Below are 17074 nucleotides of genomic sequence, written 5' to 3' on the forward strand. Positions count from 1 at the left end.
TTAAAAAATGGTGATTAAAATGCAAGAAGCACGTGGAATTTTCACCCAGATGCACTTTTCTCTGCTCAGATATTGTCAGTAGCACAGTTAACAAAGTTTCTCAGCTCACCCAAATTAGTAAACAAAAATATACCACCTCTTTTACCTCAGGTGATATCTTGTCATTGACAGCTTTGGTGTCATTTGTTCAGGATTTGCAGTATCCCTCTCTTAAATTTCTGTGTAATTTGAGCAAACAAAACCAAAAAAGTTTGATGTGTGTCAGACAAAGACATACAGTCAGACAGGAATTCTGTGGCCGTACAGGCTACATGAAAACATAACGTGGAGCTCATCAGAGGTTTAGGAGTTGCAGAGCGGTCCAGGGGTCAGGAACAGGAAGTCTTTTGGTAGACAGGAAAGGCCTTTCCCCACCTTCCATTAGGCATGTTTCAGGTGTAGACAGACAAAGGGTGGGGTCACTGAGGTGAAAACAGAGTTGTAGAGAGGGATACGAGCTGAAGAAAAGATGCAGGGATGACTAAGGAGTGAAATAAAGAGGGCTAGATAAAGTTTCTGCACAATTCAAAATATACAAAATGACAAAAATAACAAATGGCATACAGTGCAGGGAGAGGCAGAGAACCGAGTGCGCTTATTTGAAGCATCCACCTGGAAAAAAAAGGTTAAAATGTCATTATTTGAATTTGGAAAAATAAAAAAAATAAATACATGGAAAGTACTATGATGATATAAAAGTGATGGTAAACTAATGAGAGATGCATTTATTTATATATGACAACAAAAACAAAAATTAAAAAGTTATTAAAAGCAGAAAATATTAAGTGAGTAATGATCATGAAAATGGATGTACACATGTTTGTGTGTCTGTTCATGTGGTGTATTTGTATGTGTGCGAAAATAGAGTTGTAGAGAGGGATTTGAGCTGAGGAATAGATGCAGATTACGAAGGGGTGAAAGAAAGAGGGCTGGACAAAGTTTGCTGTTTGATATTTTAATTTTTGCACAATTGAAAATACAAAAAATGACAAAAATAACAAACTGTATACAGTGTAAAGAGGCTGAAAACCTAGTGCGCTTACTAGGCCACCTAAAAAATGGTTAAAATTTCACAATCTGATATAAAAAATTTTTTTTAAAAAGTAACGCATAGAAAATAATATAACAATATAAAAGTGATAGTAAACTAATAACATATTTATTTATAGAAGACAACAATAACAATACTTAAAGTCATTAAAAGCAGAAAAAGTGTGTGCGCAGTGTTTATGACAGTGCATGTATACATGTTTGTTTGTTTGTTTGTTTGTCTGTGTTCATATATGTATGTGCGTGTGTGCAGGTCTTTATGGGAGGGGTGTTGGTTTATAGACTCAGCTGAGTCCTCTGATAGGCGACAACGTCACTGAGTGAAGCAAGTAAACATGAACAGAAATACGTGGGAAAAAAGCAGTTATTATGGTTATATTTGAGTATCGTTTATATCTTTTTATAGAGGAATTTTTTGCAAGGTGGGAAATTTGACCTTGGACTCAGAATTGGATGTTTGTAGGGGACAAGATGTTAATTTTCTCAGATATTGTTTCACTGGGTGAAAATTAAATTCCCTTAAAGCAGCACAAGTTAACTCAAAGTACTTTGCAAAAAATGTTATGTCTCTGTCCTTTTTTACACTAATTTGTGCGTTTGATACAACTTTGACGTGTTTATTTGACGGTTCAGGAGGCGGAGGAGGCAGAGAGCCCTAAACGCAGCATCCGGGACAGTGGCTACATCGACTGCTGGGACTCTGAGCGCAGCGACTCTCTCTCCCCGCCACGGCACGGCCGCGAGGACTCGTTCGACAGTCTGGACTCCTTCGGCTCACGCTCACGACAGACCCCGTCGCCGGACGTCCTGGTCGCCCGCGGCAGCAGCGATGGTAGGAAATAGCCTACTTTTTATGCACCTTACACTCCTCATATTCACGTAGAATATCAGTTTGAATTTATTTTCAAAGTGTGATCTCGTGATAAGAGTGACCACCCTTCAAAAAAAAAGGTTGCAGGTTAAATCTGTTCAATAGTCATTGTGTCATTTAAGCCCCACCACGTATGTCTTGTGGAAGGGAAGTAATTCAGTACCGGCTGTTTTGTTTGGGTCAATTGTTGCGTTCAGATACAGTATATAGATAAATGAGGTGCATTGTCCTGCTAGTGCTACTGTAGTGAGGTTTGTTGTTCTCCTCCCTGTGTGTTCACAGGACAACGCCCAGTGTTAGTCAAAGGCTATTTGAAATAATAAAGTGAATGATCTCAGTGCACTGCCGGTTTTGAAGCCAGACTGTGGCCATTGTTTCATTTTAGTAACAGCTATATGTCTTGTGAAATGGAAGAGATTTAGCGCAGGAGCTGCTGATTCTGTTATAGTTAAATTTAGCATATAGACACAGTGTACACTAAATGAGGTATTGTGTGCTTCTGGTGACACTGTGGTAAAAACTGCTCTGCACTTATTGTTCTTAAGAAAACCCCCTAAAAAACAACTTTGCTGTCGGCAGTTCTGTTTAAAACTAAAAAATATTAAAACTCTAGTCTGTTAGGAGGGGTCCCTCCCCAGTCGCTCTTCCTGAGGGATCTACCATCAATTTTTTCCCCCATTAAAGGGTTCTTTTGGGGGAGCTTTTCCTTAATCGCTGTGCGGGTCCGAGGACAGAGGGATGTTTTATGCTATAAAATACTCTGAGGCAAATTGTGATTTGTGATAATGGGCTTTATGAATAAAATTAAATTGATTTGTTATCATGTCATTAATTACGGGAAAAGGCTACATGCACACCACATTTCTCCATTTCCCTCTGACACCTGCTTATGTACATCTGGCTTTGTCTGTATCAGCTGTATCGGATGTCAGTCTGCAGTGTCAGACAAAAATGGCCCAGCCGAGCTACAATAACAAACGCCTTCACGACTGTTTTTGTTTCACCCACATTTTAGTTATGTAATGATAACACACCAACAAAAACATCTAATGACAGATGTGACGTAAAACGGAAGATATTTGATATATTTGCCCTCATGGAAAAACTGAAAAATACTGATATAGTTGATAAAATAAAAGCGGTAAGATGGCTACAGGTATAAAGGTTTGATTTGATCTGACAAAAAAAGCACTTGAATGTAGTAGTTTGTTGACACATCAGATCTGTGTCCCTCAAAATGGCTAAAATCTGAGACTCAGAGCTCTAATTAAGAGCATCAGATAAATGTGGAAAATTTAAATGTAATAGTTGTGTTCAGATATATTGATAATCAAACAGCCAAACACACTTTCTTTTTGCTTTCTTCAATTCAACTGAATAAAAAACACCAACACATTTAAAAGCCAATATTTGTAATAAAAAATATTTAATCCATCTCTTTTTTTTCTAACATAATAATAGTTTAAAAAGCAAACTATCCTATCCTCTTTTTATCCTTTCTCCTGAAAAAAAGCCTGTTGCTTATGATCTGTATTTATGCACAGCTTGTATGCAAATTAATGGGTGTCCAGCCTCACAGTCTGTGTTTCTGACACCTTTCAGTGAAGATTTCAAGCTCTGCCATTGATGTCCACACAAAAGTGGCTCTGTGCCGAGTGTTTGGGCCTGTTGTCCTGCTCTGCGGTTGTTTGATAACACTCATGATGTGTAGAATGAGATGAGTGACCACATCAGAGAGAGAGATGAATCCTCCTGATATGGTGAGACAGAGAGCTGTGTTTGTGTGGATGAAGGCTCTCAGTGGTTTTTGATCTGACACTTGACTGATATGTCAGCGTCGACGAAACTTCAAGCTTCAGAGGACACAATTTTAAACGAGGACACTTTATCATCTTTAATAATGACAACTTGTAACTAGTTCTTGTAAACAAACTCCTCTGTGTACACAACTTGAATGCATAAGTAAAAATATCTTGGCAGGTAGGAGCTGTGCAGAAATTTAGCGCTTTCCTTAAAACTTGTTTTTAGATTCAAGAAAGTGAATCAAGATTGATTTTTACTCTCCATTTTTGCCCACTATTTCATGCGCCCACATTGACAGACAGTGGTATTTCTTAGTTATCCACACCTTCTCTGAGGCCTGGGAGCCGTTCACATCTTTAAGCGATACCGCTCCCTGTGCAGGTACCTCGACTTTGGTACCGATGGCCAACAGTACTGTTTTTCTATTCTTCTATTCCTACTTTTTGTAGGTGAATATAGAGATAGAGATATAGAGATACTTTATTGTCCATCTCAGTGAAAGGTTGTCGTTGGCTTCACTCAGACACAGCAAAAATACATACAAACACATAAAACAATGCACAAATGTACAATATACAAGATACAATAGTGCAAACAGGCAGGCAGAATAAATAAATTATATAAATAAAAGAGAGCACATCCTACAAAAAAGTAGTTTTCCCTAATACAAGTAGTTCATTGCCTGAATGAATATCATAAATGTAATTTCTGAACAAACTGCAGTCAACGAGCAACTCTACTCCTCTGCTCTTTTCTAACCACACAGAGCATCTCTGTCACTGTCCACTTGTGTGTGTATAGCGTGTGTATGTGTGTTTGTCTCTCTCGCTCTCTTTTTAGACACAACTGACAAAAGTAGGTAAATAAAAAAACACAATCACAAACAGCAGTGATATTAAGCCAGTTCTGAAATGAAATGAATAGGAAAACAGACCAGTTAAACCACAGCTATCACTGGGAAGCTGACGTGGCTCTGTGGCCAGCTTTCCCTGCTTTGGGGCACTTTGTCTCCGTTCTGAACCCAGCAGCTCTGCAGAGCTCCATTGAGTCCGCCACAAAGTGTCCCATAGTCTCGGGAAGCAGGTTGCAAAGTTGCTAGGGCAGTTTATTGACTTCTGAACCCAATGTTCTCACTCAGTTGCACTTTCAGGTACCAAAATTTGGCACAGATTGACTTAAAGTTAGTCTGCACTCCATAGTACCGATGTAATTTGGTCAATACCCTTAAAAGTACCATGTTTCGTGCCCAACCCCAACCCTAGTGTTTTTAGGTGTTTGGGCCTCCTTTAGGATTCAGTCAGTAGACTCTCTGGGTGTTAACACACTCAAAGTACAGTAAATAATTACAGATGCTAAAAACAACAAAAAAGATCTGACTGCATGTATGTAATCTTTTTATGTTGCTGTGTTTATAGGTCTGTAGTACGTTTTTGTTTAAATAAACAGATGTTGGCATATGTAATTTAATGCACCCAACACAGTAGCAACAATTTTACATGATGCAAAGTTTTTAAAGTCAAGAACTGAAAACAGCTGTCAATTTGTTTTGTGCTTTGTGCTGAAATCAAAAATAGAGTTGGCTGCATTTAAGTCCTTTAAAATGCCAAGCCGACCGTATGCTGTCATTGAAAGCTGTTCACTGCTCCACTTTATTTGAATGTGACCCTTTTAAATTTTAATGGCAGCCTATAAAATGTTACAACAGTCGTCACAAAGCTTAATGTACGTTTTCATCTCTGAAATGTACGTGGGAAAACACAGAGTGAGACCACGCATCCTGTCTGACTGTGTTTTGGTTTTGAGGGAAGTGTGAAGGAAACTGCCGTCACTGAAGCCCGAGCTGCTGTCAGAAGCAGTCAAACTAACTAAAAACCTCTCTGGATGTTGATGTTTGCTTGTCAGAAGTAAGAGGAAAAGAATCTCACCCTAAATATTTACTACATACTAAATAATAAAACAATTAAAATATAATTTTAGGACAGAAAAAATGTGGCAAACCTATCATTTTTATGTTAGAAAAATCCGAAACAAGGGCCATTTAAAAGTCAAATCAATCACAGCAGTGGGAGACGAGGTGTGTTTTTCTTCTTCAATAGACCAGAATCCAAAGCTGTCACAAACATCTAGTTTTTACTCTACAACCATCGATCTATCCACCAACACGAGTAACCCACAGCTGATTAGTCACATTGTCAAGCTGCTAGTATTCACGTACGCCCACTTCTGATCCAAAGTAACACAATCTGTCAGTTTGGAAAAATTACATGATGTTAACTGATTAAAGGAAATGAGGAGGCATGCTGGAGACGTGGGCTTACTAAAAAAACTTAATGACATTTTCACAAAGTGACTCCTGGAATGCTTTTAACACCACAGATTGACAGTATATCACAACATGATCTGAAGTTGGAATTTCCTTTAGGGTTTTTAATTTATAACTGTCAGACGCACTTTGTGGTTGAGTCATGCAAAAGGGCGATTGAAGGTTAGGAAGTCAGGGCCGAGATCGACGTAATGTAAGCTCCTGCTGGCACTGAAGGTTTCATACTATCAGTGTTTAGATCAGAGCCAGGAGGCAAAAACTGGAGAAGTGAGAACAGGATAACAATGCAGTTATCACCCAATCACAGGGAGCTTTGAGTGCACGCAGAACAAGAGCATCCATTTATTAACACGCACACACACACTTGACTCAGCCAGGTTTTTCCTGCCCTGACCTTAAAGACAAAACCGTTTCACTATTCAGCTCTGTGAAGTGACTTCACCCTGACTGTAATTCAGGGGACAAAGTTTAATTCAGTCTGTGGAAGAGATGCAATATTGCAGAAGCTCTTTTGTTTGGGCCAAGTTTGGTATATGGATACAGTGTTGATAAATGAGACTGTCTGTGCTCCTGTAGTAAAGCTGCTCCTTTTTTGCAAGATATCACCCAGTGCTACTGATGGTGCTAGGCTGTCATTGAGATAGGTTTTAGGGTTTTGGGGTTTCTTTTTTATAAGATATTGTCATGATTTCTAGCATACAGTTTTTTTTTTTTAAATCAGGTTGTCAATCTGTAAAATATTTTCACGCTGCTCTCACATCATATCTGAAGATGGACAAAGCATTCCCACTAACCCCCTGTATACTTAAGTGAAGCTAAAATATTCTGCATACGGTGGCTAATGTCTTGCACTGGTGACGTCATTCGGAGCTGGAGTTTATGTAGTGTAGTAACGATACCCATTTGACCAGTCGTGAGCAGCCCAATCGAACAGGAGCACACAGATTGGCTGTCGCATCTGTCAATCATGGTGGAAACTCCCCTTTTTGCAGAATTGAACTCAATAAAACATATAAAAACGATCACTTGAACAAACAGGGTGATGAGAACTACCTTGTTGACAGACACCATCTTTCTGAAAAGTGTATTTGGTGTGTACTTTGACTTTTTCATTTTGGCCCATGTCCCAATCAAGATTGAACAAAAACACACAATCTTGCCAAAATGTACGCCACATGCGTGAACAGAGCCAAAATTCTCAAAAAAATGAAGAATAAAGAGCTATTAAAAAATGCCAAACAGTCCCTAAGGGTTAATAATAATTCTAATAAGAGTGAGGACAGATTAACTTTTTGATAAGATATTGTTTGTATTGGAGCTTAACAAATCTGTGTTTCATTGAACCAGATCCTAAATAAAATCGGCTATCAGAACCAAACCCTACTATCACTTTCCCATGTGCTTATAATCAGTATTAAATCTCTTTCCAAATGTTTTGATGTTATTCTGCCCACAAAGATCTGTGTCATATAATGGAAACATTGGAAAAGGCATCTACACTGTCCGCAAAGTGTCATCATCTATTTCACTTTAATACTATTAGAAATGTTGAGGTTATCACTACTGCTCTTCATTTGTAATCTGTCCTCACTTTTGTAGTTACTGTAACGCACATTGATCTGGACTCCGCGGCTTTTACGTTTCCTTTAGTATAACTGCATGCTGATGATTATTGATGTAAATGAGTCTCTGTGAAGCTCTGGTACAGCATGGCACTGACCCATGAAAAACGTTCCTCGAGCTTCAGTGTTACCAGATGTGCAGGGAGAGCAGATCGCCCGTAAAGACATATGTTGTTCCTTAAGGATGGTAGAGTCACTCATGTTTCCAATTGATGGGCGAAGAGTCATAATTGAAGCACTCATTGTTGGAAGTGGAGATACCTCAAGGCCTCTGTTGGACCTTGATCTGTCAATCTTTTAGACCACATAAAAATGAAGGAGTCTATTGATAGAACGGGAGGATTTCACAAGTTCAAAATGTGGCGTTTGTTTCCAGTGAGAGCTGCGGCCGCGTCCACATGTGTCAGTTCAGAACTACGGGAAGATTTTACAGTTTTGATCTGGTTAAAATTGCGGGTTGGAAAATATATACATTGAGTCATAAATTCAGAGGTCATGGAATTGAGGATGCATGCATCCGAAGGGAGGGGAAATCCAGTAGCACATGTGCTGAACATCTTTGAGAAGAATTTTGTGGAGACCTTGGACAAAGCAAAGCGGCAGGTATCCATTACCTGTTGAATATGGGTTAGACCAAAAACACACCTAATGAAGATGGATTGACTGGTATGCTGATGGTACATCAATGGGATTTGTCCTCATTTATCTTGTGTGAATGTCCTCTGAGGATCACACATGAACATCTTGCGGAGGAATTTAAGACGTCAAGCAGGGAAAGTCCTTGAGCGATGCACTTCTGCAAAGCCAGGTGTTGCCACTGACAATAAAGAGCTAACAGCGTGTTTCAGATACAATACAGACAGACACAGTGGCATTCAGAGAGGGTTCTTCTCAACTGTAGGCTAAAATTTAGTCAAGAGCTGCACAATACAAGTTTACTGATGATTTATGTTACTTGCTTTGTTTCATAAAAACAGGCCGTCAACCTGCTTGAGGTTGATTTATGTTCAGTCACTGGAATGCACTGCATATAATAACACTGGAACTGCACTTTGTGTTTTCAAAGCCTATATGATGTAACAGCTCGAGGGGAAATTTAATGATATTTTCATTCAGGGATCCACAATTAGACTTCTTAATCACCTGTTTTTTAGCTAAATTAATTTTTGAGTTATTCTCCCTCTCTTTTTCTCTTCTTTTTGACATGTAATTCAGGATATTGAATAAACATATCAGACACTCACACTGTTGTATGTAAGCTTCATCAGAAATGCAGCAAAACTACAAGATCACTGTGTAATGTCATTATAGGTCAACAACATTTAAATGTGACAAATAATGCGAGTAGAGAACTGCAAAGTTATTTGCTTCTTAATTAATTGTGTTTTGTTACAATGTGAATTTATAATTATTTTGAACATGACTTTTAACAAAAAAGACACATCTGACTTCTGTTATTTTCCAGTAATCATAACAAAGCATGCAGAAGTTAAGTCTCCTTTTAATTGGAATTAGCTTATCCTTCACTTCACTTCACTTCACTTTACTTCACTGTGCTAATCCTGACACAATAAATACACTCCCTTCATTCCTCGTCTCCTCCTCTCAACAGGCCGCGGCAGTGACTCGGAGTCTGACGGTCCCCCCCACAGAAAGATGCCAGACGTCCGCAAGGACGACATGTTGGCACGGCGAACGTCTGTCAGCGAGCCAAGAACCGCCATGCCATTTAACCAGTATCTACCCAACAAGAGCAACCAGAGCGGATACGTGCCCACGCCACTGCGCAAGAAGAAGAACGATAAAGAGGAAGGAGCACGCAAGAGCTGGAGCACTGCCACCTCTCCTGTAGGGGGAGACAGACCCTTCAGGTGAGTCTGAGCATTGTGGAGATTAAAGGGGTGGAAACACTGTCAAATACCACAGAGAAAATGCAAGCATGTCATTGATTTTAGGTTGTTTAGATATTTAAATGCAAGTGTATTTTTTAACAACAAGCTGAGGTTTAATCTGAGAATTGGGGATTAAATCAAACAGGTGTTTTAGTAAAGTATTATTATTAAAAAGCTTCAGGAACCCAATGAAATGTTTTGTGCTGCTGAACTCAATACTGCTATTTCGTGACATTGAAAGTCTGTGGTTAGACAATGAAAGATTTAACCACTTACATGATAAAATCTTCGATGAGAATAATTTACACACTAATTGGTTGTGCAGAGCAACTATGAATCCATTAAACAGCACATGCTTAAACATTTTACATTATTATGTTTATTGTTGCAGCTGAGTTTCTGTATGAGATAATGAATTTGAAGATAGGCTGGAACAATAATTTGCTGAGCCATTTGGAACAATAATTTGCTGAGCCATTTGACATCCTGGATGCATCTGGTGATGGTTTTTAGGAGGAGTATAACTGCATAATAAACTAATCATTTGGGGGCAGGTTGTACAACCATTACCTTGTTTTAGCTTGAAATTGATTTGCTGCAGATAAAAGGCTGTTATGAATTTTCTGGCAGAGAACACATTTCTGCTCGTAGTTTGAAAAGCAAGGAGGGCAATACTTTATGATCTCCTTTTTGCATGTTTTGTGAGTTTAGTTCAGCGTGAATAAATCTTCCTACAAAGGAAATCAATATGTGTGAAAGTTGTGACAGTTTTGCAGAGCTGATAAAACTGATCGGATTGACAGAATAATTGGAAATGTTAAAAAAAACACATTTGTTATTCATTATCTTATACCCTCCACCATATTTGTTTGGTTAATTGTGTTGTTAAATAATTTCGTATGATAATGTGTCACTCATGTCAGATTGCAGGTCAACGTTTCAGCTGTTGATTATCGTTCTTCGTCATGTACTGTACTCATGGGAGTGGCTGATGAAGGCCAGATGTGCGTTTTTATTGGCTCTGACTCTGACGAAACTAAAGTGTGGAGTATGCTTCATAGAGGAGGCAGATTTAAGCCTGATGATTTTATTGGCATTTATTGGTTTGGCATGCTGAGAGCACTGGGATCAAAATTTTTATTCTGTTAAGCATTTCATTGACACTGGAGAAGTTTCACATTTCTGCTGGCTTAGTGGACTCCGTAATGTGCTTTGATCCGTGTTAGTGTCAGTAAGTGCAGTGTGAGGGGTGTGTGTGAGAGTATTATCAGAGAGTTTGGATGTAGCATTATTTAGCTGTAGCAGCAGCAAGCGATCGAAGATACTGACTTATAAATATCTGCAGTCTAATTTGTCATATTTGAGTGTGTTTAAATTAACAGAAAGTGCTGCAAGTGGGAGCATGTGTGCAGCTGCAAGTGTGTTGTTCCTGTGTCGCCCAGTGTGTGCTGTTATGTCTTTCATTCCCCGCGTCGTTAACGTCATCCATCGTGTCACATCAAAACGCATGTATTAATTGATTTGCATTGCTGTTGTTTTTTTCCCTCCATGTCCTTCTTTTTCATCCGTCATGGTGTTTTCCCACTTGCTTTCCTTTGATATCTTGTGTGTGAACTTTAATTTGTCCGCATTCCTGTTTTCTGTGTCCTATAATCATCATGTCACGGTCATCCTCGTGTCATCGTTACTTATTTTGCTTCAATGTCATTTCGTCATCCTTTCCCGTGTGTGAATGGGTGATGTAACAGTCTAAATGAGGCCCCTAGCTTAGACGTCCCACCTGGAGAGTCCCCCACCCCGCCCCTCAAACCCCAGATACAGATTCAGAAGGAGTACCAGGCTAAAAAGAACGAGGAGGAGGGGGAGCAGACTGTCTCCGCACCTTACACTGAGATCCACGCGGTGGGCACGAGGAGGAGCAGTGAGCCTCTGTCCTGTAGCCTCTTTCGGCCTCATGCAGAGTCCCCCGCGGAGGCCGTAACTCACCTGATGGTCACGTCTGAGCAAAGGTTTTTACCTTGATTTTATCAATTCCTTAAATCAGCAGCCCAATCTCATTGATATTGACATGATTCTGATTCATATTTTCACCAAATCATCCAAATCTGAAACATAATAGATTGTCTTATTGAAACTGAAATTATTTGTTGATATTTTTTAAACGATAATTGGGGAACGCCACCAATTTTACACATCAGAGTCTGTTTAGAGGACTTGTAGAGTCCTTTGTGGAGAAAAGTTGTATAAAGCTCCAGAGGAGAGCTGCTTGAAGTCTGATCGACTCGAGTGATGTCACTTCAGCTTCATGTTCAAATTTGCCCACTTTGACTCCTGCCTGCACCACCAGAGAAGAATTTTATTTTTGAAACTTTAAATTACACTTGGAAGTCTCAGCAGCAGCACGCCAATCCAAAAGTGATGGCCCAAAGGGTTCATTTGAGGTGCTTGAAGTACTTGAATTCGACATACAGAAATTTGAGTCCTTGAATACTTTGAAAATCAGACATATTTTAACTTGGCCCCTGGAAAAGTACTTGAATCTAATAAAGAGGAGAACAGAATTATACTTTATTTTTTTAAATGTTTTAGATAATTGTTTCAAACTAGAAAGCAAAGAACACCGTTGTTGCAATTGTTTGTTGTTTCTGTATAGCGCCAATCAACAAAAACCCGAGTGAATGTTTCGCTAGCCTGTAAAACACTCACACCAGAGCAGCATGAGCCATTAGCTCGAGTTTTGAGCTGTAATTCGGCAGTAAATAAGCAGCAGTTAATTAATAATAAATAGATTTTTGACCCCGGTAGCATATTTGTTCCATTTACATATCTGCACAATTTTCTTGCAATATATGGTTGTGGAGAAAACCAATTTCATCCTTAAAAACAAAAATGAGTGCTTGAAAAAGTACCTGAAAGTCCTTGAATTTGACTCTCCCCTGTCTGTGCGAACCCTAGTCCTAGTTAACTGGTGTAATCTACATATTTCACCGTGAACCGTTTACTTTAGTGGAGCTTTGTTTATTTTTACAGCTGGTGTTTTCATCCAGAATCTTTTCATCTTTGGCACTGGCATTACCGGAGCATCGTTTCCAATCATTTTCTAATCCAGAGCAACAAAACAGTGAGTCAGCAAGAGGTTCAGTGCTCAGTGAAGCCAAGTTACATGTCATACAGAGTCTTTACCCAGCAGGCCAGCCAGGGGTCATGAATTTTACCCTCTGTGTGAGGTAACAAGGTGAGGATTATGAGCTGTCAAGACACAGTGCTGTTGTGCACTGTGATGCGTGATTACAGTGTTTCTGTTTTGAAAAACGTCCTTGTACGTTTGTGTTGTTATTTCACAATCCAGCCCTATCCGGTGTTATTTCCTGGTCCAGCAGACGTTTCATTCACAGTGCTGTTGGAGAGTTATTAGAGTCACACCCCCAGTTTCCAGCATTTTCTGGCAGAGATGTTAAGGCATTGATTGGATTGTCAGCGTTTCAAGGGAGTGAAAAGAGTGCTCCGAGGATATCTGACTGTGTATATCTGCATTCCAAGGAAAAAGGGGGATTTCTAGGATGTTTTAAAAAGGCTTTGATATCAGCTTCTTTAGTTGGTAACAGCTTGCGTTTTTCCAGGAGACGACTGAGGCTGGAATTTGTGCAAAAAAAAAAAGTTGGATAACATCAGCATTTTGTTGTTTGTAGTCATCTATCAATGTTGTGTTGACACATCTTTTTCAATATCGCTTGACCTTTCCTGTAAAATTCTGAAGACACAGTTTCAGCTACAAGCTCATATATACCACCTGCAGGTACGCACAAAAATGTACTGTATGTGTCCACACACTTGCAGGGAACATGAACACGCGACCCGCCCTCAGGATGTAAGGAAATGAGGCTTTCTTCCTTCCCTGACCCTGAGCAGGCTGGGACTAAAGCCTGGCCTTTTCACAGCCTTTCTCCTCCTGCTATGCATCCTGGAAATTTATAGTCCAATAATAAGCCTCTCAGAAAGTAGCTGTTCATCACAGGATGACAGAAAGCAGAGCGTTCAGCGAATTTTGCTTTGGCTCGGCGACTCTCAATTTGTTTTCACATCCAGTCTCCTCTGAAGGAATTTGTGACCATGCTATGCTATTTTCTCAGATTTATGTCTTCAAAAACCTTCATTTAGGCTCCTCCAGAAGAATGCTGTCTGATAGGATGATAACCAGGCAGCAGTACGTTTTAGTTTGCTTTGCTCTCTGCAGTACCCCAGCTCGCTCGTGCTCAGAGGAACTCTTCCACCATCAGACGACTCTAGCAGCCAATGCTGCGGCAACTCACATGGTCGCAACAAGCCCCGTCAACCCATCTGGGAAACATCCACCTGTGTCGGAGCAGGAGGAGGAAGCTGAGAGGAAGGGAGCTGCTGGCGTCCAGTTAGTGGCAGAGGCAGAGCAGGCTCGCCAAACGCCTGGCAGACCCTCTCCCAAACACGTCACCACCCCGAGTCCCCCGCGCTTCCTTCCTGTGCCCGCTGCCACGGCAACAACAGCAACAACCGATACAGGCCGACGAAAGGGAAGGGCGCTGAGCGAAAGTGACGACCCACAAGGAGGGAGCTCTTGGTTGGACAGCAATCCTCCAGCAACGTGAGCCACCGTCCAGCAACTACACTACATTTTAGAAATTTCCACCACGTTGAACTATATACTTTAAAATCAAGGGATCTGCTATTCCAGTGATCCTGTTGAATACTCGATCTCAGCATGTGACTTGGACCTCAGACTGCAGTGCTCCTATCCTGATGACTTAACTGCTAAAAGATTGCATGATCTTTTTTTTTTACATGAATGCAAATTGATATTGTTTTCAAAAAGCAGTTGTTATTGTAAACAGAATGCATGGAAACTTTGAAAAATATGTATTTTTCTCATTTCCTTGCTTGCCTCTGCTAAAGATATACTATGCAGGATTTTCTAAAAATACAGTGTATAAACTCAAACAGAAGTAATCCCTCTCAAACATCCCTTATGAACCATTAGACGTTTGTGGAAGTGTATATTTCTGCAGAGACACTTTCCTCTGCCTGTATTTTCTTATTTTCTGTATCCCCACAGTGTTCAGGTGAGGTCAGGGCTTCGTAAAAAAGGTCCAGATTGTCTATTTTATGAAGCCCTGACCAGATTGCCAGGTTGTAAGTAGCAGGCATCTAAGAGATACGGCGCCAAAAAGTGCAAATATAACGAGGGGAAACACCAAAGGAGTGAATCTGGGTTTGGCTTTTAGTGGTAATTTCCCTGGCGAGTGTGTTTACACACAATGACCAGCAATCCTGCGTAGTATACCTTTAAGAAATTTGGAGAATAAAACACTTTGAGAATGTGATTTTTGATTAACTACGCATGACCTTGATCTTGACCTTGACCTGTGTCCACATAGCATTTTTTTCTCAGCACCTGCATCTTTTCTCAATCGTTCAATATGAGGAGCGGTCATATGCTGTCGCTGCGACAGGCAGCTTTTTTTAGAGCCCTTCATCTGTTTTTGTGCAGCTGCTCTCTGCGATTCTAGTTGAAAAAATCAGACTTTTTTAGAAAAGGGCCGGTGACGTCACTGCTGCTCCTTTACCTCGCCTGCTGTCACAGACAGAAAAGCCCATCTGTGGACGCACAAAAACCAGCGGACACGGTGTTGTGCTTTTATCTGCGTACTGTTGTAAGCTTGTTGTTAACCATCTAGTCAGCCCTGTTTTAACATAGCTTCACGTTAGCTTATTAGCTAATGTTAATGTTGAGACATCGTTGTCATAGAAACAAAACCCATGCACAGTGCATCATTAAAAAAGCACTGGGATCTTCTTTTTTTTCTCCCCAGCGCTCTGCCAACAGTTTTCTGCTGAAGAAAAACACCATGTGGACACAGGCCCCAAAGTTGGCAACTTTTAATCTCACCTTTAGAGGATAATAACAATGGACACTGAATCTGATCCGGTTTAAACCAAAACTATTCAGCTTTTCTTTGAATGCATAAATTGGTCCAATCATCATCAATCAGTCAAACATCAACAGTTACAAGAATGCCAATAAATTATTGGCTTAAACCCTTTGAATCCTGAGCAAATTGGTTTGATTTCTTAAAAAACAAAAACATGAGAAGGCAATTAGCCCAAATTAGCCAAAAAAAGAGTAAAAATGTGAAAAAAGAAAATGACCTTAAAAAGAAAATATAACAATATGTATATGGATTTTTATGTTGTAAAATTTATTGTATTTTTAAAATACAAAATTCTTATAATGTAGTTTTCTGGACATAAAAACTCTCCCCTCCTTTTCAATTTAGGTCATTTTCTTGTCACCTTTTACTAATTTCTTACAATCTGTAGGACATGTCTTGCCAAGTTGGTCACTGCCTTTTATCCCCATTTTTTCGAAAGAAATCAAACCAATCTGCTTACTCTTTAAAGGGTCAAATAGCTTGTGAAAGGCGTCTGAACACAGCACAAGAGAACTGATGTCAATCCAGGTTTCAGAGGGTTAATGTAAGCCACAGTGTATCACATCTTCCTTCCTGATATCTTCCTACAAAAAAACATGACAAATAAGACATTTTACTGACACAAACCATATGGCAAATAGCCATCTTAGAAAACTATCTGGTCCTGATTTAGCGAGGACGAGGTCTCTCTTAATTTAGCCTCCTCGGTCTCTTGTGGCGACAAACCACAGGCCACGCTTTCTCTCACGCCCCTCCAGCGTCACAGACGCGGCTCCATAAAAAACAGGCTGTGTGAAGACCTTTGTGGTTGAGGCCAAACCTACAAGTGGTGGTCGCAGACAGGAAGGGAGCCACATCCTTGATGTTGCTCATGTGCTGTCTAATAAAAGATGCATGTGCTTTTTGTGTAATAGTTCAGCGTCGGCTGCGTTCTTAGATCACTGCCATATGCATCTGTTGTCTGCAGGCAGTGTTTTGGTTTGCAGCGATGCAGTAAACTTGTGTTGTGTTCTGCTCTGGCTGTGTTATGGATAAGACTGCCCCCTTGTGTTTGGTTTGAGGATCATCAGTAAATCCAGGAGCAGACTGATACATGCTATAGATACTAAACCTGCTGGCACACTTGTTTATTATTAATGAACCATTCTGTGTTGAATCTGTCATACCGTAAAACTTCAATGAACAGCCCGGGCTATTATTTGCTTCAATCACTGAGCTTAACAGGCTTTTATTTGGAGTAGGCGTCTACATGGGACAGGTTTTTAATTCCTTTCACATAAAACTGTTGCTACAAATTGTTTATTTAAACCTTTCAATTTCTGGCAAATCAACTTTTTGATGACCCAGAAGTTCATGTGAAAATTACTAGAGAATTACTTGGCTTACCTGTCTTTGAAAAAAAAATACAAAAAAAGATATAAAGTAAGTAAAAAAAAATACAAAGGAAGAAATGAAAAAAAAATATATAATAATAATGTTTTTTAAAAAAATAATATATGATTATGATGGTT

General features: G+C 39.7%; 1 protein-coding gene across 13 annotated transcripts in view; it reads left to right on the forward strand.

Moving 5' to 3' along the window:
- LOC121948553 (LIM and calponin homology domains-containing protein 1-like) overlaps window positions 1-17074 on the forward strand; it is a 113879-nt gene that overhangs the window by 73933 nt on the left and 22872 nt on the right. For 9 of the 13 annotated variants that reach the window (XM_088080789.1, XM_088080791.1, XM_042493973.2 and 6 more), the window contains 4 exons: window positions 1723-1921; window positions 9321-9579; window positions 11349-11609; window positions 13835-14218. In XM_088080789.1, the coding sequence (XP_087936915.1) occupies window positions 1723-1921; window positions 9321-9579; window positions 11349-11609; window positions 13835-14218 (1103 nt within the window). The remainder of the gene's footprint in view (window positions 1-1722; window positions 1922-9320; window positions 9580-11348; window positions 11610-13834; window positions 14219-17074) is intronic. The other 4 variants (XM_042493978.2, XM_042493979.2, XM_088080792.1 and 1 more) reach the window with 3 other exon arrangements.

Source organism: Plectropomus leopardus, chromosome 8, assembly GCF_026936395.1.
Source record: "Plectropomus leopardus strain MGB_pleo_1.0 chromosome 8, ASM2693639v1, whole genome shotgun sequence".
Classification (NCBI taxonomy): domain Eukaryota; kingdom Metazoa; phylum Chordata; class Actinopteri; order Perciformes; family Serranidae; genus Plectropomus; species Plectropomus leopardus.